The following is a 27,751-nucleotide window of genomic DNA, read 5'->3' on the forward strand; positions in this document are numbered from 1 at the left end:
ATTTCACTATTTCAAAAATGTTTTAGAAATACTATCACACAGTATCCAATTTTGGGGGACTGGCTTTTTTTCAGTTAGGGTAAGTTCCTGGAGAGTCATCCAAGTTGCTGCATGTGTTTATGGTTCATTTTCTCTTACTGCTGAGTAGTATTCCATGGTACACACGTACCATAGTTTGATTAGCCATTTAATCGTGAAGGACATCTGAGCTGATTCGAGTTTGGGACTACCATGAGTAGTAAATCTGCTGTAAATGTACATGTACAGGTTTATGCATGAACATAAGTTTTCAATTCTGTGGTATAAGCATCCAAGAGCATAACTGTTGGGTTGAATGGTAGTTACAAGTTTGATTTTTATAAGAAACTGCAAACTGTTTTTATGTAATGATGTTACTACCCTACATTCCAAACAGTAATGCATGATTTATCTAGTTTCTTTACATCCTTGCCAGCATTTGACATTGCCACTATTTTCTAATTTTAGCTTTCTGATCAGTGTATAGTGGTTTCTCTTGTGGTTTTAATTTGCATTTCCGTAATAGTTATTGTTTCCCTGGTGGCTCAGTGGTAAAGAATTCGTCTGCCAATGCAGGAGGGTTTGGTCCTTGGGTCAGAAGATTCCCTGAAGAAGGAAATGGCAACCCATTCTAGTATTCTTGCCTGGAAAATTCCACAGACAGGAGGAGCCTGTCAGGCTCTATTCCATGGGGTTGCAAAGAGTTGGACATGACTTAGCAACTAAACAACAACAATGGTTACTGATGTTGAACATCTATTCATGTAATTATCTGTCATCTGTGCATCCTCTTCAGGGAAATGATTCTTCATGTCTTCTGCCCATTTTCTAACTGAACTGTTTGCATTTTACTATTGAGTTTTGAGAGTTCTTTATATTTTATAGACATAGATCTTTTGTTGGCTATATGGTTTGCACATATGAAAAGCCTAACTTTTCATCCACTTAACAGAGTCCTTCACAGAGCAATCATTTTTAATTTTGACAATATCCAATTTATCAAATTTTCCTTTAATGGATTGTACTTTTCGTGAACAGTCTAAGAACTCTCTGCCGAACTTTAGATCTTGAATATTTTCTCTTGCTTTTTGTTTTTTCTAGAAGTTTTGTTATTTTATGTTTTACATTTAAGTCTATTATATATGTCAAGTCAATTTTAGTATAAAGTGTGAGGTTCAGGTCAAGGTTTTTTTTTTTTAACCTATGAATTTCCATCCAATTGTTTCAGCACTATTTGTTGAAAAAGCTATATAGTTCCTTCACTGGTTGCTTTATATCTTTGTCAAAACTGGTTGGACACATTCATGTGGGTCTATTTCTCAGTTCTCTATTTTGTTCTATGGATCAATACTCCTCCAATACCACAGTCTTGATGACTATATTATTATAAGTCTTGAAATCTGATAAATTGATTCCCATGACCTTGCTGTTCTTTTTTCAGCTACTTATTTCCTTTATCTTAACATATAAATTTTAGAATAATCTCTTCCATATCTACTAAAAATATTTCCAAACTTTTGACAGGAATTGTATTAAATAGGTAGATCACTCTAGGGAGAACTGACATGCTTATACCATGTCCAGTGTTGTACCAGTCCATGAACATATCTCTCCATTTGTTTAGGCCTTTAATTTTTTCATCAGCATTCTGTAATTTTCAGAACATAGATCCAGTAATATATATTGTTAGATTTATGCATAAGCATGTACATATTTTATTAGATTTAAATGCCTTCTTTGGAGCAAATGTAAATGATACTACGTTCTAAATCGCAGTTTCTATATGCCTGTTGTTAATATACAAAAATGGAACTGATCTTGGTGTGGGCTCTTATATTCTGCAATCTTGCTGATCTTGTTTTTGTATATATTTTTTTGCATTTTCTACAAAGACAATCATGTCATCTATAAATAGTGATAATCACCTTGTTAATCTGCATGTCTTTTATTTCACAGTATAGGTTTTTAACAAAGCTGATCTTTTGCTCATTACTTTGAGTAGTCTCCTTACTTTTAAAGTTTCTGACACTACTGGATTATGTCAAGACCACAAAAACTGCTATGAGCAGCTACCCCATAATTACTCTCTGAATAATAGGAAATAAGTTTGGTTAGGTAAAGACATCAATATTTAAACTAAGACTGGTTATATTTAATCAAGATTTTTTTTTGTTTCCTGACAAGGACTTAGGTATAATTTAAGCAAATGAACAACTTAAAAACTTAAGTCATAAATTGAAATTAAATATATGGCTGACATAAACACTGTTGTTTAAACTGACCAGCTCGTCAGTTACAAAAACAAGCTCTATGAAGATTAAGTTAAGCAGGCTTTGTATTTCCTATAGCCTCCAGTTCCAGACTACATCTGTTTTCTTTGATACACAAAACCAGAGTTAAAATAGCTCCATTTATCACAGCATGATTGTAGGCAGACAAACCAGCCTGTCTGTTTCCAGATAGTGAAAGCGACTGTTATTAATCACAATTACAGGCCAAACTCTCTAAGAGAAATTGCATCAATATTCTCCCAACCCCCGGCCCTTCTACTCTTGAACTCAAACATGCTACTGAGAATGTCATGACACTGCCTGAAGGTCAGTAACTAAAGATGCTACTATGAGGCTGCCTTGAGTTTTAAGTTCAAGATACATATTAAGGAAAACCTTTTCCACACATATAAAAGGTGATCTTTTAAGAACTCTATTATTGATTATCCTTTAGAAGGATAATTAAACCCACTCTAAAATTTATATGGAAAGATTTCTGCTTGAAATGAAACTAGGAAACTATACTGAATAGCATGGGATATTTGAAATGTACAAATTAGATGATTAACTTTAAGTACAGAAGCATTTATGAAAATAGACATTTTTATAGCAAATTTTGCAGTCAACAGTGTGAAGAAAATTTATTGCTTTCATACAGATGGTAACAGAACCTCCTATAGAGTAAGACTAATCACAGGTTATAGATGAAAATGTTAAAATAACTGTTCAATCTTATTCCTTGATAAGGGTCTTTTTCAAACTGTGATCCTTTTTTCAATGGTTACAGTAGAGGTTTAAGTATACAAACCAGAGTTTCACTTGGTGCTGTCTACTTCTTTTATGTTTTTAAAAGGCTTATTGTTTTTTAAGCACCTACTATATATGCAAGACACTTTAATATTTACATACATTATCACACTTAAGTCTTATAATAATCTGACGTAGGTACTATCCGATTTTGCAGATGAGAAAACTGCAGTTCAGAAAATTTATTTCTCTAAGGTGATACAGCTAGCTAAGTACAGAGCCAAAAGTCAAATACAGATTTGATTCTGAAGTCTATGTTCTTTCTCCTCTGTCTGTAAGCCTTTCAAACATATTTGCTTTAAGACAAAGTTTAAATGGAATCTTACATACATAATGCATCTAAGAAAGGAAACTAAAATGGCTAGTTGGGCAGTTATACAGAGATGCATATTATTTTACCCTACTTTTCCACTAAATAACTGACTCTGCTAATACACATTCTCAGAAATAATGTTACAGAATAAACTGAGCCTTTCCGTGATTAAGCATGACCCTAAATTCAAATAAGGCCTGCTTATTAAGCATTTGAAGCTAAATTAGCAAGGAGATTAATGCCATTCATGTTAATGAAAAATTCAGATGTTTGAGAATCTGCAAAACTGCCCAAAATTCTGTGAGTGCTTAGACACTTAACTGGTCACATAACATATTCATTGATTACCTACTTCTATGTAGACTAGTCAGTCACTTTTCTAGGGGCTGGGGAACACAGTGACAGACAAGATACAGTCAGTAACCCCATTGAACTTACTCAAATGGGAAACGCATAAACTATACAAGAGAATAGGGAAGATGCCTCTAAGAAAGTGACATTTTTATCAGAGATCTAAATGATGGGGAAAGTGAACCATGCAAATATCTGGGGGAGGGGGCACAAGAGAAAGACCATCAGAAAGAGATGGAACAAATAACAAAAGACTTTGAAGAGGAAGGGGGTTGACAGGTCTGAGAAACAGCAAGAAAGCCACTACTGCTATAGGGGAAAAGGAAGAGATGAAGAGACAGAGATAAACACACAATGTATACCCTTGAAGAACCCAATACAGACACTGGGTTTTATTTTGAATATGAGAAGAAAACACTGAGTTTTAAAAAGATTAGCCGGACAGCAAGAGAAATATCAGCAGAGCAATAGGCATAGAGGAAGACAAACCAGTAAAGAGCCTACTGCAGTTGTCCCAGAAGGAAAAAAATAGTGATTTAATGAGGGTGGTTTTGGTGACGCCTTCTGGTATTGGGAGTCATCAGCATGAGGACAGTGTTTTCAGTCCTGGGACTAAAGTAATCACTGAGGGAGTGAGGGGCACACAGAGGAAGAAACTGGCTCTGGGCTGAACTCTGGAGCACGCCTGTGTTTAAATAGTATAGAAAAAGGCAAGCTAGCAAAGGAAAAGCATCTTTTCACCTGAACACGTGAAAGATATTCTGTGTTCAGGCTTACTTAGTTTCTTTCTCTAAGCCATAGAGGAATCAAAGTGGTTTAGCATTTGTTTCCACACAGTAATATTTCTGACTGTATGGAAAAAAAAAATGAGAAATGAGATAGAAATAAAAGATTCCTTATTTAAATGAAGCAGAACCTCTCGATAAATTAATATGCAATCAAACCTTGCTACATTCAAGTTCAAGATAATAATTTCTATAATTAAACTATTTCATTGACCTTGGAGTCTTCAACAAATAAAGGCTTATAAACCTAGAACCTGAAAATGCACATAAATTATATGGGAGCTTTATTGTAACATGATCTGACCTGCATTTGTTTTATTACCTGCTACTGACTACGCTAGAAACCTATAGTCAGGAATTACAAAAACAATCAGAAAGTCAAACTGACTTATGTGCAAGAACTTAGAAAACAATGAAATATTTATGATAAGGAAATTAAAATATTAATTCATTTCTGTTTTAACATCTAAAGCAGGACAAGCAACTAAACTTAGGGTCAAAATTAAACAGAGCTATTATTTTATTTTAAAAGAGAAACAGTGATGTTTCGTATTTCTTCTCACATACTTTTAAAATCATGTGCCTCTTTTCAAAGGCGTTCAATTTAAAATTTTTTAGCTTTTGACCTATTTTCACTATTTTGGGTTCTTAAGTCAGAGGACAAGGACACTGACATAGGAGGCCCTGAGTTCAAATTCAAATTCTAACAACTATTGCTCATACTTTGGTGTAAGCTACTGTACCTTCAGAGCCTTAATATTTCTTCATCTGAAAGACAAGAACAGTATCTATTCCACAGCATTCTGATCAGGATTAAAGGAGACTGTCAAGCAGAGCGCCTAGCAAATGCTTTATAAACGTTAATTCCTTTCCCTATTTTGTCTCCCTCCTCTTTGATGTTTTAACATCTACAGCATTCACATGTTTGTTAAAGTCACCTTCTAAGTGCTTTTCAAAGAAGAGGGGGACTCTTATCTTGGTTAAAATATGATATCATAATCCTACTAGTTTTGATCAGTGGCCTTTTGAAATGCTATCATATTTTACTTTATGGAACTGTAAGATCCTCCAAGAGAAGGACTACCATTCTTTGAAATCCTACTGTCTCGTGGACAAGTAATATTTATAATGTGGAAAACATATTATACAACAATGTTAAAAAGCATTAGGCATATCTGGTATCAAAAATATCCCAGGAGCTATTTACATTTTTTGCTCTGGAATCAAGAATTGAATGATCATGATCTTTTGGTTAGTTAATGTTTACATCTTTCCAACTATTTTAAAATTAATTTCTATTTGTGTTCATTGACTAAATAACAGATTATCAATAATAAATTAACAATAAATATAATAAATTAATAATAAAACAATTATTAACCATAGCTTTAGACAAATAAAAAAGTCTGTCTCAAATAAATTTGTACTAGTATTATTTAACTCTTTACTATTTTAAATTTGTGTGTATTTTCTTTTTCTGTAATGACACCTTTGCACATACATTATTTCAAGTATGTTTACATAGGTTCTGTTAAAGCCTACTAAGAAACTCTCAGCATCTAGGGGGTATCTGAGTAAGTACTGACAGCCATTCCACCATATTAGGCTTTCAGCATTTCAGATAGAGACATCACTGGCTGGACCTGAATATCCTCACAGATCCTAAAGGCATAAAGTGTCACTGACGAGAGAAAAAACACATTGGTTTGGTTTTCCTCTACAATGTTGCAGCTCATTTGGTCACTTCTAACTTCTGTAGAATCTATCACACTGTAAAACTTGAGTAAACAGAGACCATCCTCTCACAATGAAGGAAATTAGTTCACCTAACCTGGTTAACAATTAAGCCTCTATTTCTTTCTATTCAGTACAAGATTTGGCTATTTTTACCCTCTTGTAGAATTACACGTCTCTCATATTTACTATCACAAACAAGGATCCTACAGTTTCTTATCTCAAAGGAAAAAGTACACTTGTTGGCTGCTGACATCTACCAAAAGGCAAAACTGTTGGCTCTGGAAAGGAAAAAAATGGTTTTCTTTAAATAAGTAATTATAGGTAAATTATTTTACTTCCTCTCTCTATCCAATCAATTTAGAATTAAGAACATATTACTTCATGATACTATGTAAAATTACTATGTAATTTCCTTACATAGTAGTAATATAGTGGCACCCTAAAATAAAACATTAAAAAAATTTAGGTACTGTATATACTTTCTGAACATTTTGAAAAAAGGTACAAAAATCTAAGCACCTTTATGAAATACCTCATGTTTACATTTCCAAAATTAGGTTTAGACCTTTAGATTAGTCAAAAGCTTTTAATTCCATTTAAGAGATTTTTAATATCCAGTTTCTTCCCTTCTTCATTTTCATCATTCTAACATTCATTAGAATCTCCATCAAAAGGTAATAAATAGGAAGAGAAGGGAAAGAACAATTCATTCACTTTAATGCTTATCAGTCAGCTAAGTTAGAAATTTATTTGTGAAGAGTAAGAAAAAGTAGGGGGAATATAATAGAGTAAATCGATACAGTGATGCTGGGAACTATTTTTCTACTTCATTCATCCACAGTAGCAATCTTCTGCAGGCCTGGCTGAATACAGATTTTCCACAGCTCACTATGTTTTCTACCAAAATTCTTTCAATCTTCTTACACACACGTATGGAGAGCTGGCTGGGGCCAATACTATTCTGGTGCTGGGAGGAATGAAACAGAAGTCCCTACTGAGGATCCTACTTTCCAGTAGAAGGAGATAGCGAACTATAATGTTAGATAATGATAAATGCATGATGGAAAAATCAAACAGGAAAAGAGGGATACGGAGAACCCAGAGGAGGAGTTGAATTTTTCAAATCAGTGGTCATTTACCTTCATGCACTTCCCTAAAAACACTATACATATCTATTTTTCTAGGCACCAATTTATATATTAAAAACACTGCTAGTAACATAGACATATCATAATTTTTATTGGTGATATGATCAACTCTCCAGTAACTTAATATTATAATGATCAAAGAGGAATACTATAACAGCATTAAAATATCGAAAAAAGATTTTTTTCATATCCTGTCTTGATTAATCTGCTGAATTTTGAGTGGCAGAACAGCTCTTCAATATATGGTACAACTGACTTTCAGCTACATTCCAATAGTGGCTGAGAAACAGTTATGTAGGTTTCTTCCCCCTTTAAGAACTTTGGCTACAATGGTCAAATACATTCCAGGCTGGCTGGGCTATCTTGGGCAACATGAAGTTCCTAAGAACTCAGAAGAATGACCTGGTCCTGTTACACAGACAGGCTTTGTCAAATCAAGCTTCAGCTGGTTACTATCTTAACACAGGTGACCTCAGTGACAGACACAAAAACTTCCAAGATGAGATCTCTAGTGCTAGCAAATTCCTCATAGTCCCAGCATTTTATCAAACCAAATATTTTAAGCAGTAGGAATATTAGAAATTCTACCCCCAAAAAAGAATACCTCCATGGTGATGTGACAGGCTCCCTCCATTAGCGAGGATTTCTTCTCTAGCAGCTGCCTGTATTTGGAAACAAAACAACAAATAGATCACTTTGAAGTGAAAGAGTAAGACTCAACTCTCAAAGGAAGCACAAACGTTCTGGGTTAAATAATAAACGGGAAGTCTAATTTTCTTTTCTATTCAGTTCAGTTCAGTTGCTCAGTTGTGTCTGACTGTTTGTGACCCCATGAATTGCAGCACGCCAGGCCTCCCTGTCCATCACCGACTTCCGGAGTTCACCCAGACTCATGTGGATCGAGTCGGTGATGCCATCCAGCCATCTCATCCTCTGTCATCCCCTTTTCCTCCTGCCCCCAATCCCTCCCAGCATCAGGGTCTTTTCCAATGAGTCAGCTCTTCACAAGAGGTGGCCAAAGTATTGGAGTTTCAGCTTTAGCATCAGTCTTTCCAATGAACACCCAGGACTGATCTCCTTTAGAATGGACTGGTTGGATCTCCTTGCAGTCCAAGGGGCTCTCAAGAGTCTTTTCTATTAGGCTAACTGTATTTTAAAAAGCTACTAAAATATGCAGCCTAGCTTTATAAGTTTTTTTCTAGTGAACAGTCACAAATTCTACAATTGTTACTTTAAGATTCTAGAAAAGAAAAAGGGGCAAAATGATGAATTCAGCAGCACTAAATGATTAAAAACAATTTTAAGAAGTTTTGTAAGGAGTCGGGTCCTACTCTGAAGTAAACATCTCACGATACCAACAAACATTTATTGACTGCTTATGGTATGTCCAGAAAAGTAAAAAGCAATTTACCTGCAATAATTCATTTATTTTCACTAAAGCCATATGGAATAATTACTTTTATTCCTATTTCACAGATAAAGAAAACAAAGCTTAGGTGGTTAAATTACTCACCTATTATCATACAGTGTACACAGACTCAAGATTACTTACAAAACTATCAGGGATTAATGATAAACTCTGATGGAGAACATCTGTTAGGTCACTGTGTGCTCTGGCTCAGCTGCCTCTGACTCTTTGAGACCCATGGACTGTAGCCACCAGGCTCCTCTGTCCATAGGCTTCTCTACGCAAGAACACTGGAGTGGGCTGCCATGTCCTCCTCCAGGGAATCTTCCCAACCCAGGAATGGAACTCATACCTCCGTGTCTCCTGCACTGGTAGGTGGATTTTTTACCACTAGCACCACCTGGGAAGTCCTTGCTTTGGGACAAATAACTTGTCAGGCTTCTGGATATCTAAATGTGTGTGTGGGGAGGTGGGGGGGGGGCAGCAGCGCACGGGCCCTTGTTTTATCCTTCTAACATGTTAGGCTCTAACTAGTCTCCTTATAAAGCAGGAAGGTTAGAAAGATAAAGACTTAAAGCAAAATACAGAATGGCTGAAGTACAGGGTGAAAAAAGGGTTACAGTAACTGGAATTACACTCAATTACTCATGAATGTGTAGCAGATATGAGGTTAAAATCCCTACAGTGAGTGCCTTGTACCTCTCAGAATTACCTGGATGTGTATAAGCCATCAGAGTCAGGGCACAGTAGAGGCGGCCCTTCCTTCAGGATGGACATCTCATTGCGAAGCAACATATAAGAACCCTCATCACTTAGGATTTAGGGGTTTTCAAATGAATCATACCTACGCTCGCCCTACTCTAAGAGACTGTATCTTCTAACAAATTATTTTAAGTAAAGCAATAATTACTTGAAACCAGGAGCACTTAGAGAATGACTGTTTGGCTTGGGAAAGAAGGAATACTTTCACTTCTATAGTATTAATACTATGGGGAAGGGGACTCTGAGTAGCCAGAGGGCAACACGAAGTCACGAAAAGGCTAAAGGGACAGGAGAGGATTCGAACTTTTGAGGATGCTGGATATGCTCATTATTTTGATTGGGGTGATTTCACAGGTGCATACCTGTGTCAAAACCCGTAAAATTGTACACTTCATAGGCTGTTTACTATATTTCAATTATACCTCAGAAAAGCTGTTTTTTGTTTTGGTTTTTTAAAAAGGAGGCCTGAGGGAGCCAACCAAACCCTGTCTGTGGTTTGGGTCTAAAAGTGTGCCACTGAAAATCATCTTGTGGTACTGTCTTTGGCAGGCAGGATACAGTTAACGTGACGACACCTGAGGTTTAACAAGCCCAGTCTCCTCCCACTTCCTCCATACTCTAGTCTGTTTCTTCCACTCTAGGCCTTCTTGTCATGAGAAACCTTGATTTTCAAACAGAAGGCTTGACAACAATTAGAAGCTTGAGGCTTCTACATTTAAGAAATGTAATAGAAACTGCTAGCAAATGAACCTCAAAGCCCGACATATAACTTTAATTTTTAAATTAAAATCAATTAAAATATAAACTGAAATTATAGCAACATCGACCAAGAGTTTTAGAGCTGCTGACCTCTAAAACTGCTCAGTTTTAGAGCAGTCACCATCTAGAGCTGGGTGGGCTGCCAGAGTGATATCAATGATCCCTATAGTCTTCATTGGACTTCCCTGGTAGCTCAGACAGTACAATGCAGGAAATCTGGGTTCAATCCCTGGATTGGGAAGATCTCCTGGAGAAGGAAATGGCAACCCGCTCCAGTATTCTTGCCTGGAAAATCCCATAGACAGAGAAGCCTGGTAAGCTGCAGTCCATGGAGTCGCAAAGAGTCGGATACAACTGAGTGACTTCATTTTCACAGTCTTTATCATTTAATTTAATCAGGTATTATATAAGTAATAATGAAAGAATCACAGACCACAGAATGTTAATTTTAGAATATTGATTACAGTATGTGTAGGGAATATACATTTTAGACTTCTAATTCAGCATTCAATTCAGTGCAAATATTATGTTTTTCATTTCTATGGGCTATCACCAAGGTAAACCACAAGTTATTAAAGAGAGTCAAACTAAAATCCATAAGTTGACAGTAAAGTTTATTTAAATTAATAGAAGAATATAACAGCTATATTCATGTACACAAAATTACCTCGGTTTGTTCAAACACAGTCAGTGGGTCACTGATTCCCCTGTAGTTAAAGGCAAAGTAGAAATAGATACATGCACCTGCATCATAAGTCTGTGTCACCCTAAAAAACAAACAGACAGAAATCCCCCACAAGGCTTTGAGTGAAATCAGATTCAGTATCTACAAACTTAAAGGCAGTATCGTTTGAATGATTTGCTTAATCCACAACCTCATTCTTAACCTACCCTCCTATTCCATGGAAGGAAAACAGATTTGCTAGATAAAGGATACCGATGAACTATCTGTACTATTTTCATAACTTTTTTGGTAAGTCTATACTATTATCCCAAAAAGTTTTAAAATTTTAAGATGATGTACATATTTCTCCAATTGGCCTGAAATAAACAAAAATTCCACTTCCTCAGAAAGGATTTTTGTGTTTTTTTTTTTACAAAGTATACTGCAGTTAAAGACAGCTCCAAAACAGACATCATGGAACTTGGTGATCCCTTAAAAGCCTTCTGAACTTCCTCAAAGTTAAGAGAAATAAATATGAGAACTTAAAACTAGAAAACAAGAAAAATGTTCAAATACCAAAAATGATTGGGTAAAATACAGCATCTTCACCAAGTTCACATTAATAAATTAGTATTGACTTTGAAAACAAACTGAATGACACAAAGCCTTAAGACAGTGTCTCTGAAGGGTTTATACTCTAGGTCCCATATGTGAGGATGCTGTATGTGTGTTTGCAAAAGATATCAAGAATGTTAGATTAATAAATCATATACATGATATATATTTGGGCTTTGAAAATGCAATTAGGTGAAGCATTTAAAAGGGAGCTAAGGTAATCATAGTCAGATCTCTGAAAGCAATTTACAGAGGTTCCCACAAAGAACTTAATTCAACAGAAGGAGCAAATATAGAGGAAATACTCTTTTTTACTACACAATACAAATAGAATCTAATCTAAAATTTTAATGGCCTTTTAGGCCAAATGTTAGGTGCCTGAGAACAGAAGAAATGTACTGTTTAACAATGCTACTGTCAATTTGCCAGCTGTGTTTTTCTTCTAGTGTTAATTCACACCCATAAAAAAGATCTTTTGAATGTTTACATTTTAAGTACCAGATTTACAAAGTTTAAGACAAACTGGAGAACTATGTTAACTACAAGAGCACTATCACTACAGATGACCATGTTTAAAGAATATAGAATGAAATGAGTTTGCAGCAATTAGAAAATATGTTATCACTCACATGAGAATCATCAACATCAATAAACAGAAAATATAATTAATATTAGTAGAACACTGCCATCTTCCCACAAACCCAACATCTATATTACACAATTCAGTTTTCAATAGAGAGGTAGGCTTCTAAAATTATAGTAAAGCTTGATTGATCAGTATCTCAAACAAAGTAGAAATGACAACAGTTTTTGAAATACCTTAATTTGGGACCATTTCAGAAAATGACTTAGAAATAAAACGTATTAACAGCTCACTTCTTTCACTTAAGACACTTAAATACTAATGTCTTTCAAAATCATCTGAACAGAGATAGTGTTGTTGCCAAAGTTGTTATATTATTCTTTAATTTCTAAAAAAAAAGTGCGCTATGTACTTTTCGAAGTACTGTACTTATGTTAGACCCACTGGCTAGTAATTTCTTCCCACAAAATTTGTTCAGAAAATTTAGGGTTAGAATTCCAATTCACAAAATAATTTTTAAAAGACATAAATGAAGTAAAATCAGTAAATGCCTGCTACAGCTGAATTCTTTTCCTCAGAATCTTTGATTTCAATGAAATCTACAACTATTTGAAATTAATTTCAGAATAGCTTTTTAAAAAATGATTTAAAAAGTTCATCTCACACATTTAAGCATTTACACTCAACACAGAATAATCTCCTTCGCCACTGTTAATCAGCCCAAATCAAACTCAAGTAAAATTAAACTCTACTTAAATGTTAATCAAGTATGTGCTATTAAAACTATATCTAAAACTCCTATTTAGCAAAACACTCAATTAACTTAGACTTTGCACATTCTAAACTTTGATTTTATAAGATAATTATAGAAGCTAAAGCATTATGCTTTTATCAGAAAATCCTTAAAAAAACAGCCACATAATAAATGCTGCTGCTGCTGCTAAGTCGCTTCAGTCATGTCCGACTCTGTGCGACCCCACAGACGGCAGCCCATCAGGCTCCCACCATCCCTGGGATTCTCCAGGCAAGAACACTGGAGTGGGTTGCCATTTCCTTCTCCAATGCATGGAAGTGAAAAGTGAAAGTGAAGTTGCTCAGTCGTGTCCGACTCTTAGTGACCCTATGGACTGCAGCCCACCAGCCTCCTCTGTCCATGGGATTTTCCAGGCAAGAGTACTGGAGTGGGGAGCCACTGCCTTCTCCACATAATAAATGACAAATGATCAATTCAGAATATATATAACAATTCTATCCACCTGCAGTACAATACATAATGAAGATCCTTAGGCCTTAGGAGTACCATTTAAAGAACCTAGATTTAAGTGTTGTTACAGAAGGTGTCCTAAAGACAGAATATGTTACTTCCCAGTCACTTTGTGTAAGCAGTAGTTTATCACAATGGTAGTCTCATAATGGAAAGGGAGATCTCGAGAGATGCTGAACAGGGAAGAAGGGCAGAAGAAGGAAGAAAGGATATCTGTTAAGCTGAGGCTTGACATAACAAAAGAATAAAAAATCCTCAACTTGACAAAAATACACCCTATTACTTTAAATGCTTTAAGCTTTACTATTAATAAATGACTTTTGGATTAGTGGGTCCGATTTGTTCTCAGTTTTATAAATATGTGGCTTGACAGACTAGACAGTCAGGCCTCTAATTCTGTGAGTTCACAGAGAAAATTAGTATCAAAAGACTGGACACAAAGTGCCCCTTCTCAAGAAAACATCCTTTGGGTCTGCTGCTATTTAACTAAGAGGACAAGATTATTAGTTAACTGTGATCCAATATGGATCATAACTGTCCCATGTGGAAGACATTAGCCATATGTGGTACTGTAGATTTAAATTATTTGAATTAATGAAGTTTAAAATTCAGGTCCACAGTCACACCAGCCACACTGCAACAGCTCAACAGCCCACATATGGCTTGTGGCTACCATACTGGATAGGACAGATATAGAACATTTCCCTTATCACAGAAAGATCTATTAGAAAGCAATGAGTTAATCTTCATTTGGATCTTCTGGCTCCACTCATTCCTATATTCCATATCCAATGATTTAAGCAACAACTGACAAAGTGGTTAAAATGCTTTTTCTCTACTAAAGAAAGAGCTATATTGAATATGTTTGTAATTTACAGTTTCTTGACTACCTATGAAATTTATAGTTTCAGTGAATGAAGAGGTCCAGGAGTTCAGACATTTGACTCTCTATCATGGTGCTGTCCAGACAGGGCAGGAGGCTCACTTGTGGAAGGGTGTTCTACTTTTGTTGGCTTAGAACCACTGTAAAAATCCTAGTTTAGCTGCACAGTCCTACTAAGTCACTAACATGGCAAGTGAAGTTTAGGAAAGCCTGCTAAGTGGAACAGACTGAAGCTTTTCCTCACTCACAAATTACACTTTTCCATTAATTTTAATAAGTTTTTTCAGAATAAGAAGTATAAGAACAACAAAAAAACTCACCTGCATGTAGAAAGAGGAGCAAACTGAACACCTTTCTCTTTGCATTCCCTTGTTATTCTTTCTTTTACATTTCTACAGAGATCTACAACCCTAGAAAACAAGAATGGAGTTCAATATTAAGTTTTCACATGTTTCAAAAATTCTACTTACTGGTTTATCAGCATACTTCAAGTCAGAAATTCTCTTAAACTTTTACGTTTATTCCTTCAAGAATGAACAAAAGTCATGATTATTCAAACTGAGCCTTCCATTCAAAAATTTAAGGGACCAAAGCCCTTGCCCTTTTTGTCACAGGAAAGACAGAAGTAAGAGGAGTATACTCAGGTCTCCTGAAGATAACTTTCCTATGCTAAGGAAAGTCCAATTTTGAAATAAATTTAACTGTAAGATTTTAAAAACTTTTTAAAAAGTTCTAAGAAAATATTAATGATAATTCAATTCTGGGTTATAGGAATACCCCAATTGGTGCTAGTGGTAAAGAATCTGCCTGCCAATGCAAGAGACATGGGTTCGATCCCTGGGCTGGGAAAATCCCCTAGAGGAGGAAATGGCAACCCACTCCAGTATTCTTGCCTGGAAAATTCCATGGACATAGGAGCCTGATGGGCTACAGTACATGAGGTCACAAAGGGTCTAACATGACTGACCATGTGCATGCACACGCATGTGCACAACACCCCCCTCACACACACACAATCTATACCCATGTCTAAGAAGTCTTCCTTAGTTTGAAAAGAATTACATTAGTAATCACACTACTATACCAAATGTTCAACAGATTATTTTCAAGCACTAGGCTAAAATCCAGTTCAACAAAGACTTACTGGATACAAACTATGTGTTGGGAGGGAAGACTGGCAATATTTAACAATATTACTCTATTTTTTAATGTGAGTTGTAACATATTTTTATAACCATATATTTTGTTTCATCTGAAAAATAAGACTCAAAGTATACATAAGGCATTTTACTCTCCAATAAATATCGTGGCTACATACTGATGATGATTCTGTGTTTTAAACCTTGGTCCTTAGAATAGAAAAGATGACCAAAAGTTACCTATACTTCCAATAAGAATGAAGAATAAATAAAATAAATATGAAAAAGGTTGTAGTATTTTATTAGCATGTCAGTTTTATAAATATAGTGTAAAAATTCTATAAATTCTGACTTTACAAAACAACATTGAAGTTAAATTCTGCTTTATTCTGCTTAAGGCAGATAAATAAAATCTGCTTAATCTTAGTATCTATAGGAGTTAATGTGCATTACAAATTTATAAAGGTAATAAATTCTTTATTATGACTCTAGAAAATGGAATTTATGTACTACTTGAATAAAATACTTTCTAGAAATTATTTGTATAATTCTCACAAAGCTCATGCAAAGGTCAATACAGTTCATTTGGACCAATCACTATATATGAGGTAAACATAATTGTGTATACTTTTAAATTCTTACCTGACCTTATTAGCTAATTTAACACTACTGACCATTTCTTCATTGAAAAAAATTTCCCCTGGCTTCTCTCACAGCACTGATTTTCCTCCACATCTTCTAGACTGTATTCCTTAATTTCCTTTGTTAACTCTTATTTGGATGACTAAATGAATCCTTTGTTTGTATCCCTTCAATGTTGGGGTTCCCTGGAGTTCTTTCTCAGGCCTTCTTTTTTCCTTCATTCATTTACCTGAAAGTGTATCTGCTCCTTTGGTTTTAATCACAAATCTCAAGCTGGTATCTCTAAAATCTTCTAATCTCCAACCTGGATCTCTTAAGCAGCTATTTTTATAGACTACATTCTTACACTATTCCAGAGTTCATTCACAGGACTTTATACAGAATATACACTGAGCACCTAACAGGTGCAGTCACTGTGCTAAGGCCACAGAGGAACACATAAAAACTAGTAAGACCAATAATCTCTTAAGAGATTTATGAACGAAAAGGCCAAGCAATCTAATGTGTGAGGGTTGCAGACTCCGATCCCATGGTTTGCTGCTAAATATGGTCTTTACCTAGCTAAAGGTTTAAGAGAAAGCAAGTTACTAAATGGTAACAAGTAAATTTTAAGTCAGGAATATAGCTGCTTTCACTTAGTTTTATTTATTAATACTTTAGCTGAAGATATTGTTTTAAATGAAAACTAATCAAGTAGGTAGCCCTGTATAAAACAGGTAATAGTCAGTGAGTTGAAAAGAATATGTCAGAATATACAAGGAAAGGATAAAGAAAAATGAAGAGAGAGTGCATGATCAGTTTCCACAGTTGGAAGAGTTTAAAGACAATAGGGAAATCATCAGTTAGCAGGAACTGATGACAGGGAAATTCATAATACTGAAGAAGTAATACTACACTAACCCATTTTCCCCAGTAAGGAAAACTATTAAAGACTAAAGTGGTCTCTGAAACAACTATGAACAGCTCCCAAACTATATCTGCTGTTCAAAAGTGTCAGATGTGGATGAGGTGATAATTCTTTTTATTTATAAGATTTATTCCCCCATTAAAATTTAGCATCCAAAACTGAATGCTATGAATTTAACAGACTGATACTCTAAATTTGATTACTATCTTATGGTGCGTGGAGTATTAGCATCAATACACTGAAGTCAAAACTCACAGTAGATGAAGACAATGTGGAAAAGTAAAAAGTTTTCTGAGGGAGGAAAAAAAATGAGGCTAAGGTCGAACAAAGATGTTAAGGTAGGTAATACCTAACAGGTGTGTTCAGTGGGATCTGTTGGATCTTATATGCTTTATTACAGGTTTAAAACAGTAAATTTTATAAAGAAAAAGTAAAATGTATCTAGAATAAAAATGTACTAACAATTTCAAGAATTTCCTATTACTGAATGAGTTAACTCACAGGTCTGTTTTTAATAAAACCATTTCACATTTCCTAATCAGCTTTTACTATATTTCCCTAACCAATATTTGTATGTATATATGTATGTAATTTTAAAACAGAAATTATACAGTTTCTTAAAATTGGATTTCTTTCAGAAATCACTTAAATTTAAGCTAAGATCTTGCTTAATAGTACACATACAAATATCAAAAGCTAAATATAGTACAATAGGAGGTTGTATTTTGGGGAGACTTTCTAGAGAACATTTAAGCACATTAACCATTTAAGAATTTAAATTGAAGCTAAGTCAAACCACACAATGACATTTAATGTTCAATAGAATTCTTTAAAATGTAAGTTTCAGTAATACCATCCTTCTATGGGGCATGGGCAAATCTAAAATTTTTTTAAATGGCTTGCAAATATGACATTCTGATGAAGACACTAATTTAAATAAAAGTGATTACCTTCTTTCAATGCTTCTTTACAAATTTTTAGAAGTTTACATATTCACACACAAGGATAAATTAGTTCAGCAACTTGTACAGCATATTTTAATAATATCAGGCATTTTGTTGCATTTTACCTGTCCCAAGGAGCAGAAGTCTCAAAAGATTCTCCTAATACATAGTATTCCAAACCCAAATCCTGTTAAGACATATACACAAAAATCAAGGAATTATAGCAGATGCAGAAGTCCATAATATTAGTAGTATTTCTTGTTCACTGTTAGTACTTCATGTTTCTAATTTAACCTTCTGGACTCTTTACAATCTACCTCAAAAAAGTATGGGCAAGTGGTCCCAAGTCCGGGATACAACCTCCAGGAGGACAGAAACTTTGTCTTGTTTTCCTCTGTGCCCTTGGCACCAGGTGGAGTGCCTGCACCTAATATTTCTCTAATGAATGCAGTCTCTACCCAGGAACTGCCTGTGTGCATGCAGAGAACACTAGCAGGATAGATTTTAGTGGCCTAAATAAATAGCGAATTGACCAATAGCAAAAAGTGATCAATAGGAACAAAGGAGCAGGGAGATAGGGAAGTCACAGGCAGAGGGGATTAGAGAAAGGAAAAGATATCTTCTTCAAATCAACTTTTCTTAAAAAATAAACTCAAGAATAGAGTGTTTCTCTTTGTAGTGACTAAATAGAGAAAACATCTGGACCCATCTCAGCTAGGAAAATATGTTTTATAGCATGTAAAATATATTGCTTATGTAATAAGTAACTTATAATACTAAATTTTTTACCCAGAATACAATTCTGTTCTAATATCAAAACTGGAAAGAGTCTAAGCTACCGCAGAAGGGCAAAGGTATGAAAGAAAACTTTATAAAGTAGAAAAATCATAGACTCATGTTAAATTATAATAGGTTAAAATTTAAGAAAATAAAGAAAATTTTATTCACTTAAAATAAGAAAATGTATTGTTTGCAACATAAAATGACAAGGGAAATATGAGATAACTTACTCGAATGTATGCAATGACATAGGTCAACAAATAACCTCTCTGTCCATTATCTTCCCCAGCTGCCAATCCCCTGTAATTAAAGAACAAACTGAATATATTTCAGATGAACTATTAAAAATAAATAATACTAACCAAACTGATCAATACCTCAAGATAACTGCTTATAAGATTAACACAGATTACATCTCATTTTAATTTCAATCTCATTTATCATAAAGGTATAAATGTGCTATCAAGAGAACAGGCTTGGACAAAAGAATTTTTAATGTTTAGTTTGGTAATTAATTTTAAACTTTTATAGCCACCAAACTAGTAAACCTGAGTGATATAAACTCAACCAATTCTATTCCGACTGTAAAAAGAACAAAGACTCAGCCATGAGAAATAAGCTTATATAATCTTCACAAGGACAAGATACTTAAAATACTCCTATTTTACTCATATTCTAACCTGTATATTCATGTATTATAGTCTTATTCATATATAAAGATCCGCGATGAATGACTACTATCTTCTAACACCAAGAAGTTTCTTGACTACTTGAGCATATAGCATCTGGAATATTAACATGGTGTTTACTTTATGGGACTTATCATTTAAAAGACAGACAAAACATACTTATACAGATATATTAAAATTTATGAAGCATCATACAGATAGGTATAAGAGCAAATGTATGAACATATCCATTTCAACTGGAAAGTAATTTTATACATAGAGGATGTATTTGGTGATCTAGTTAGAATTAATCCCATATAATGTATATTTCAGTCCAAGCATTCTATTTTTTAAAAGTCATTCTAATTTTAAAAGACTAGGAATGACTGATTTCCACTACCTCAATACAGAGTCTTTGATTTTGCTCTTTTCCACCACTAGGCAGAAATTAAAATTTAAGTAGTTTTAGTCAATTAAATAAAACTTACCCCAAATTCTCAAAGCACCCACTAAAAATCCCTCAATAAAAATGAATGGAAAAATATCTTTTCTTGCGGCCTTCTTGGGCCATGACTGAGGGTTAACTTTCCATGTCTCTCTTCTCAATACACTAGGAGATTCCCTGATGACTCAGATGATCAAGAATCCACCTGCAATGCAGGAGACCTGGGTTCGATCCCTGGGTTGGGAAGATCCCCTGGAGAAGGAATGGCTACCCATTCCAGTATTCTTGCCTGGAGAATTCCATGGACAGAGGAGCCTGGCGGGCCACACAGTCCATGGGGTTGCCAAGAGTCAGATGCGACTGAAGCAACTTCCACCTCAATACACTAACTGCACCTTCTTGGTCTCAGGATGCTAAGCCCTTAACCGAGGTATTGCTTAAGACTCAGGTTTTGAGCCTCTTCTCATTTCTCTTATGAATTCAATTCACGCCTTACAGTTAAATCCTTTCTCCCCTTCAATGTTTTGCCTGACATCGACAGTAGGCAGTAAGTAAATAATACAATGCATATATGTACCTTTGTTCTATACAAATGTGCATGCGTGCATGCATGCTAAGTAGCTTCAGTCAAGTCTGACTTTTGTGACCCTATGGATTGTAGCCTGCCTGGCTCATTTGTCTATGGGATTCTCAGATGGTATCCCATATAGGGGATATGAAAGCGCCTATGTAGTAGCTCAGATGGTAAAGAATCTGCCTGCAATGTAGGAGACCTGGGTTCGACCCCTGGGTCAGGAAGATCCCCTCGAGAAGGAAATGGCAACCCACTCCAGCATTCTTGCCTGGAGAATCCCATGGACAGAGGAACCTGGAGGGCTACAGTCCATGAGTTCATAAGAGTCCGACATGACTGAGCAATTAAGCACATATGCCTCCAGGAGATCTTCCCAACCTAGGGATTAAACCCACTTCTCCTGAGGAAATACTGTAAGGCAATTTTAAGCTAGGACATATTGGCTAGATCAGATATGCCAGTATTATAGCTGAATACACATAAATTAGTATCATCCAGAAGGAGTAGTAAAGACTTAATAGGAACACCTCTAGTCTAGAACTACACGGGAACAGGGTATAATGAAATGAAGGGGAGGTGTTTGTTAATAGAATGTTAAGGAGCAAGGAAAACAATTTACATCAAGCAGCTGAGATTGAAAAGTAAGGAGAAACAGAAGACAGTTCTGGTTTAGATGCATATGGATACTAGGTTGGGGTAAGGAGTCAAATAAAGTTCCAAAACAAAAAGGAAACTAGTCAGAAAATTGCTGTGGCAAGTGCTTGGAAAAAAACAGATGAACCCAAAGAAGGAAATGGCAACCAACTCCAGTACTCTTGGCTGGAAAACCCCACAGATGGAGGAGCCTTGGCAGGCTACAGTCCGTGGAGTTACAAAGAGTCGGACATGACTGAGCAACTAACACTTGAACAGTGCAGCATATGTAACCAGGATCAAAAGAAATACAGAAGTAGATACCAATACATTTATAAACTTACTACATGATAAGTTTCAGCAACAAAAATCACTGGCAAAGAGAAAGATTAAGTGCTCCTTGGAAATTCACTCATTGAAATGATAATGATGGTGACCATTAAAGAGCAGATTTTTAAGTGATTACTACTTTTTCTCTGCAATTTTCTCTGTTCATTTTTTAAACAATGAGCATATTTAAAATATCATGAAGTTATCAAAATTGTGGGAAAAATAACAGGATAAACAATATTCAAAATGTATACACATTTAATAAAATCATGACAAATTAAAAAAAAACCAAAAAACAACAACAGACGAACCCATACCTCAAGTAGATATGAACTGGAGTCAGACACTGACTCCGAGAGAGGAAAAACCCTATTGATAGAAGAAACAGACACAGTTCATGCAAAGGAGAGTGAAGACTAGGAAAGGGTGCAAGAGACTACTGCTCGGAATCTTTGAGAAGCTGCATTCTGAGTACTTGGTGAGAAGTAACAGGTATAAACATTTAGCAGACCTGTCTATCATTTTAATATCTGGCCTACTGATATAAAATATAGCATCCATATATATCAAGATGAGAAAGAGTTCAACTTTGCAGCCCCAGGTCAAAGCTATTTTTCTTTAGATCCTCTTCTAAATCTGACAAAGAGAAAAAAGCATCTGTTTCACTTGGAATCTAGTACAACAAACTACAGAAATATGCTTTTTTAAAAAAAAAATCTAAAACAGGAAAAAACTAGATGTCCATTCTAAATTCATAAACCCTTGCAAAGAAAAGCTGCTCTGGCTTTGCTTTTCTGAATCACAGGTTTCCCTACAAATTTAGCTTTTTGGAAGCTCTCTTTTTTTTTTAAAGGCTTTCAGAATTACTATAAGATAGAGTATCTTACCAGCCAGAATTACTTTAAGATACAATATGTAAACCATAGTAGGGCTTAGATTAAATGTTTGTAACTTGCCACTTTTGCAGCCATTTCAAAAAACTATACTTAATTTCAACTGCTTTATGTTATCCATCCCCTACTTCTTACTCCTCTACCACAAATTTTAAATATCAATTAACAAGGTTCTTAAATTTAAAGCTGTTTCATGAAGAAGGACTAGGAAGACTATTGAAATAGGAGTGAGACAATTTTTTTACATAAAAGAGCCATCTGGTGAACCTAATCACTCACGTTAAATTACATCAAACAACTTAAGCACTTTATTTTTATTTATTTTTTATTTTTTTATTTTTATTTTTTTAATTTTAAAATCTTTAATTCTTACATGTGTTCCCAAACATGAACTTTAAAAGTAACACTTTAAGTATAACCCTTTAAAAATAGTAATATATTACCTTAAGACCTATGCTAAATGTCAACACATCTGTCACAGTTGGTGACAGGCAATGTTTATTCTGCTTAGTTCTTAGAGAATTTAAAATATGTTACCAGCAAACATGGATAAACAACCAAGAGTAAGATTATTCAACATTTGCTATTATATTCTGTTGGATCATATGTGTTCAAAGGTATTTAACAGTGTTTGGGTGGGAGTGGAAGGCAAAAAGGTAAACTGAGATAATATACAAAAACGTTCTCGACTGTGGTGGAAACAGCGGATAAAACAAAAGAACAGAAAACAAAGTACAGATTAACAATGCCCTATTTCAAACAGTGTCAGACTTTATTTTGGGGGGCTCCAAAATCACTGCAGATGGTGATTGCAGCCATGAAATTAAAAGACGCTTACTCCTTGGAAAGAAAGTTATGACCAACCTAGATAGCATATTCAAAAGTAGAGACATTACTTTGCCAACAAAGGTCCATCTAGTCAAGGCTATGGTTTTTCCAGTGGTCATGTATGGATGTGAGAGTTGGACTGTGAAGAAAGCTGAGTGCCAAAGAATTGATGGTTTTGAACTGTGGTATTGGAGAAGACTCTTGAGAGTCCCTTGGACTGCAAGGAGATCCAACCAGTCCATTCTAAAGGAGATCAGTCCTGGGTGTTCTTTGGAAGGACTGATGCTAAAGGTGAAACTCCAATATTTTGGCCACCTCATGCGAAGAGCTGACTCATTGGAAAAGACTCTGATGCTGGGAGGGATTGGGGGCAGGAAGAGAAGGGGACGACAGAGGATGAGATGGCTGGATGACATCACCGACTTGATGGACGTGAGTTTGAGTGAACTCCGGGAGTTGGTGATGGACAGGGAGGCCTGGCGTGCTGCGATTCATGGGGTCACTAAGAGTCAGACACGACTGAGCGACTGAACTGAATTCAAAATAAAATACATAAGCTAAACTAACTTATGAAAACTTCATTAGAGAGAAACTTAGTGATGCTTTCCTTCAGCTAATCATGTAGGAGAAATGATTGAGAAATAGGAGTTGGCAGGGTAGCATCTTAAATAAAAATATCCTTGAATCTTCAGTGGCTGAAACAAAGAACTAGTGCCTAGAGAAAACTAGGGAAAAACCAGGACTTCTTCTAGAAAACCACATGAAGATAAAAGTATCAAAAAATCAGAAGAGCCCTAAGCCATCTGCCTAGAGATAGCAGAGAGTTGTTCAATACAGACTTCATCTACATGAAGGGCACCAGATGGAAGGATACTACAAAACTAATTATAAAAGATAATTAAGAAGTCACAAATGATAGTAACGAAAAAACCACACTCCCTTTACCATTGCTTTAAGTAGATATCTCATTTACTATAATCTATTCTTAATGGATGAATTTGATACAAATTTTTTTTCAGTATAAACAAATTGCTGGAATTAAATCAGTAGTTCTGGGTCTCACTATCAGTATCTAAAGAGAGCTGAATCATCTTAAGAGTCACTCTTACTTTTAACTTGTAAATGGCTGATGTTATATGAGAAAAACAAAACTGGCATTACATAGAAAGCCAGTTCACCACAGCTGGTAGTTCAAATTAAATAAAACTGACAAAACGGTTTAGATAAATACTTGACGATTAAAACACACTGTTTTAAGGGCAACACAGTAATCAGGCATAAATAAAGCAGTATAAAAGATGGCAGGGGAAAATAAAGTATTCTGGTTTCATTAATCCTTCCAGCAAATATTTAATCAAGCATTTAGTATATACCAGACATCAATGGTGATGCCCCAAGAGGCAGGTCATGCCCTCTAAAAATTATGTGTGCATGAGGACAAAAAGGTCTTTTGTCACCATCCTATACCTAGTCTAACAGGAAATGTGCCATGTAACTAGTAAGGATTTGCTGGCTACTCTGAACTGAGACTAGAATTATAGATTCTACAAAGTGCAATTTGTGTGTGTGTGCACAGAGGTGGGGGTGGGAAGTAGCAAGGTGAACGGAAGCAAATTTAACCTTACAAACAGTGAGTAAAACATTAAAGCATCCATTTCCCTACAAATGACTCTGGGAATTTTTTGAAATCCCAAATAAATATTTAAATATATAAAGAAATAATTTTTTTAAAGTTTCAATGTCTAATATTTAAGGCTAAGTAGATATATAATATTTGATTTAGATATAAAAGGTTTTCATTTGACTCTTAATTGTTTCTCACTAATATCATGAGTTTTCAGAAAAAAAGTTTTCAAATCAAATTGCATACGTACTCAACATAACTTGAGAACTAAAAAATATGTACATGTACATTTCACAAAAAAAATTTCAGAATTAGCCTGATATCCAAGTCACCCAATCATTAAATGAGTCTTTATAGTACTCTTAACTAATTTGGTTAAAACATCAATAGTTCCCAAAGAGTACTAAGGAGAAGAAAAAGTGAAAGATTAATGAATTTCAGCTTTTCCTAAAAAAAGTATAATTCCACTAGCCAATTTTAGAAGAGGGCAAAAATAAAACTAAAAGATAATTTTGCAATAATCAAGCACAATTCAAAGGTACACTAAAAACTAAGCCCGATATCTTTTTCTCTTAAGAACGCTACACTTTAATACTAAGTTCAGAAAACCTTAAAGACAAAGGACTGAATATTATATATGAGGAAAGCACATTAAAGCGGAGCATTCTAAGATACATGGCTCCAAATTACGTGTTCATTTGTTCTCATAAAGAACAGCAAAAAAAAAGGGGGGGATAAAAGTAAATATTTACATAGAACCCAGATTAAAGATAATGTATATGATATATTTCAACCTCTGAAATTAGGAAGAACAAAAAAAAGACTGGTATCCAGAAAACTGTCAGTTTATTATGTACTTAAAAATGAAAGGAAGGAAATGTAATCCTGATAAATGGCATTTTCACTATAGTTCTCATCCATCAATCTTATAATCCATCAAACAGACAGACAGAAACCACCCAATCATTATTCAGTTGGTTATAAATGTGAAATGTTTTCTATTTCTTTATACTAGCACAAAACAGTAAGTGACAGGGGGTGGAGTACAGATAATTTATCAAACAGTTTTGATTAAACACAATTTCCTTTTAAAAACATAGCATGTTTTATACATATACTATTACCACTAAATAGCAACATGACTGAGCTTTTTTCTACTTCACTTAGCACAACAAACAGTTATAAAATTATCATTACTGAGAAAATACAATAAAAGATTCACTATGTCAGGTATAAGATTAGAATGGTCAGAACAACATACCAATTTAGCTTCCTACAAACCAACACAATATTTTAAGTTGACTGTCATTTATGAACACAAACTTAATATTTAAAAGAGTACATTAACAACTGCTTGGAGATACCAGAATTTCAGTTTAACTTTCTCTTGGCATTATGAATTTAAAGCCATACCCAAATTTTGCAGCGATGTCATACACTTGTTTTTCATGCTGAAGAACCTTCTCACGGTCCCCCTCAAACAGTAATGTAGCGACACTTAGCTGATTTGGATCAAATCCTTTAAACTACAAAAGAATGTTATTATTACTGATAAGTTTCAGCCTACAAAACAATAAATCAAAATACATTTTGCTCTTTTTTTCTTCTGATCTCAGCTCAAACATACCAGCTCTTCAAAATTTGAGCTTTGGAATTTTATACGTCAATCAAAAAGAACGCTTAATGTACCTATTTAGGTTATCACAATAGAATAGTACTATGGAAAACCGCTTCATTTCAAAGTATGCCGAGGTGTCAATTACAACGATATTTTGGTAAGGAAATACAAGAAATAACTTGCAAGAATTATAACTGTCCCAAAGAATCAAATAAAACTACCAAAATAATAGAACATAATAAAGTATTATTATATTGAGGACATTTGGTGGCAGGGAAGTAAAAAACCAACAGCATCCTTAAATACCACCAATAACTTCTAAGTAATATTTTCAAAGGAGATCTTATATCTTCAATTAAAAATACAAAATATCTAAGAATAATCTTAACAGGAAACACATAACTTTGTTAGGAAAACACGTCTAAAAAGGTGAGAGAAGCATACATTCTCAAGCACATAAACTAAGTATTATAAATCAGTCCTTGCATAAATTAATATATAAACTGCTGCTGCTGCAATTTTAATAAAAAATATCACTAAGCTTTCTAAAATTATGAAGAGTTTCTAAAATTTTTCTAGGATTATGAACAGGTAGATAATGGTGATAACAAGGAAAATTCTGAAAAATAAGAGGGAAAATTAGATCTACAAAATTAAATTCCCTTAATTTTTCAAGAACAAAAACTCATTAAAAAGAATCTAATACATTAGAATGTCATTTTCTTAGATAAGTATGTAATAAAATGTCTTAGACATGGCAAACCAACATAAGAAAACCAGGGACAGGTTAGTTAATGGTGTTATAACAACTAGTTAACAATCAAGGGAGTAGGAGATGATGGTTAATTATCTCACACCATAAAATTGAAATAAGTTCAAACACTAATAAAGATAATATTTCTTAAAATTCCTAATATAAAAATGTGAGAGAGAGAAGGAAATGGCCTTTATCATAATTCTGAAGGAAGGCAGGCTTTTTCTAAGCTTAAGAGTCATTAAACAATCACAGGAAAGATAAAAATTAGAAAATTTTGCACCAAAAAATAAAAAGAAACCTTATTAAAAAGAAGTCATCTGACTGGAAAAACTAATTATAACATTTAGGAAAAAGGCATCTAATAATTTCATTATTCAAAAGACACACAGCAAAGCATTAAGCCATCTCCCCCTTAAACAAAAACTCCACAAATCTGCTACCCCTAGCAAAATAACCACATTCAACTAATTCACAAAAGAAATTATTTCTAGGAAATACAGGGAAATGGTCAGTTTCACTGGAGTTTCAAGAAACAGCAACTAAAATAAAGTACTATCTTCCCCCTGGATTTACTAAATTTAAAACAAAAGAAAAAAATTCCA

At 34.6% G+C, this 27,751-nt stretch overlaps 1 protein-coding gene across 1 annotated transcript in view; it reads right to left on the reverse strand.

Moving 5' to 3' along the window:
* The window catches only part of AGPS (alkylglycerone phosphate synthase), a 133,780-nt gene that overhangs the window by 13,620 nt on the left and 92,409 nt on the right, over positions 1 to 27,751 (reverse strand). Inside the window, exons 14-19 of the mRNA XM_068967169.1 lie at positions 26,188 to 26,300; positions 19,010 to 19,079; positions 18,125 to 18,186; positions 14,688 to 14,777; positions 11,026 to 11,125; positions 8,034 to 8,091 (exon numbers count right to left, since the gene is read on the reverse strand). Of these exons, the coding sequence (XP_068823270.1) occupies positions 8,034 to 8,091; positions 11,026 to 11,125; positions 14,688 to 14,777; positions 18,125 to 18,186; positions 19,010 to 19,079; positions 26,188 to 26,300 (493 nt within the window). The remainder of the gene's footprint in view (positions 1 to 8,033; positions 8,092 to 11,025; positions 11,126 to 14,687; positions 14,778 to 18,124; positions 18,187 to 19,009; positions 19,080 to 26,187; positions 26,301 to 27,751) is intronic.

Source organism: Capricornis sumatraensis, chromosome 3 (genome assembly GCF_032405125.1).
Source record: "Capricornis sumatraensis isolate serow.1 chromosome 3, serow.2, whole genome shotgun sequence".
Taxonomy (NCBI): domain Eukaryota; kingdom Metazoa; phylum Chordata; class Mammalia; order Artiodactyla; family Bovidae; genus Capricornis; species Capricornis sumatraensis.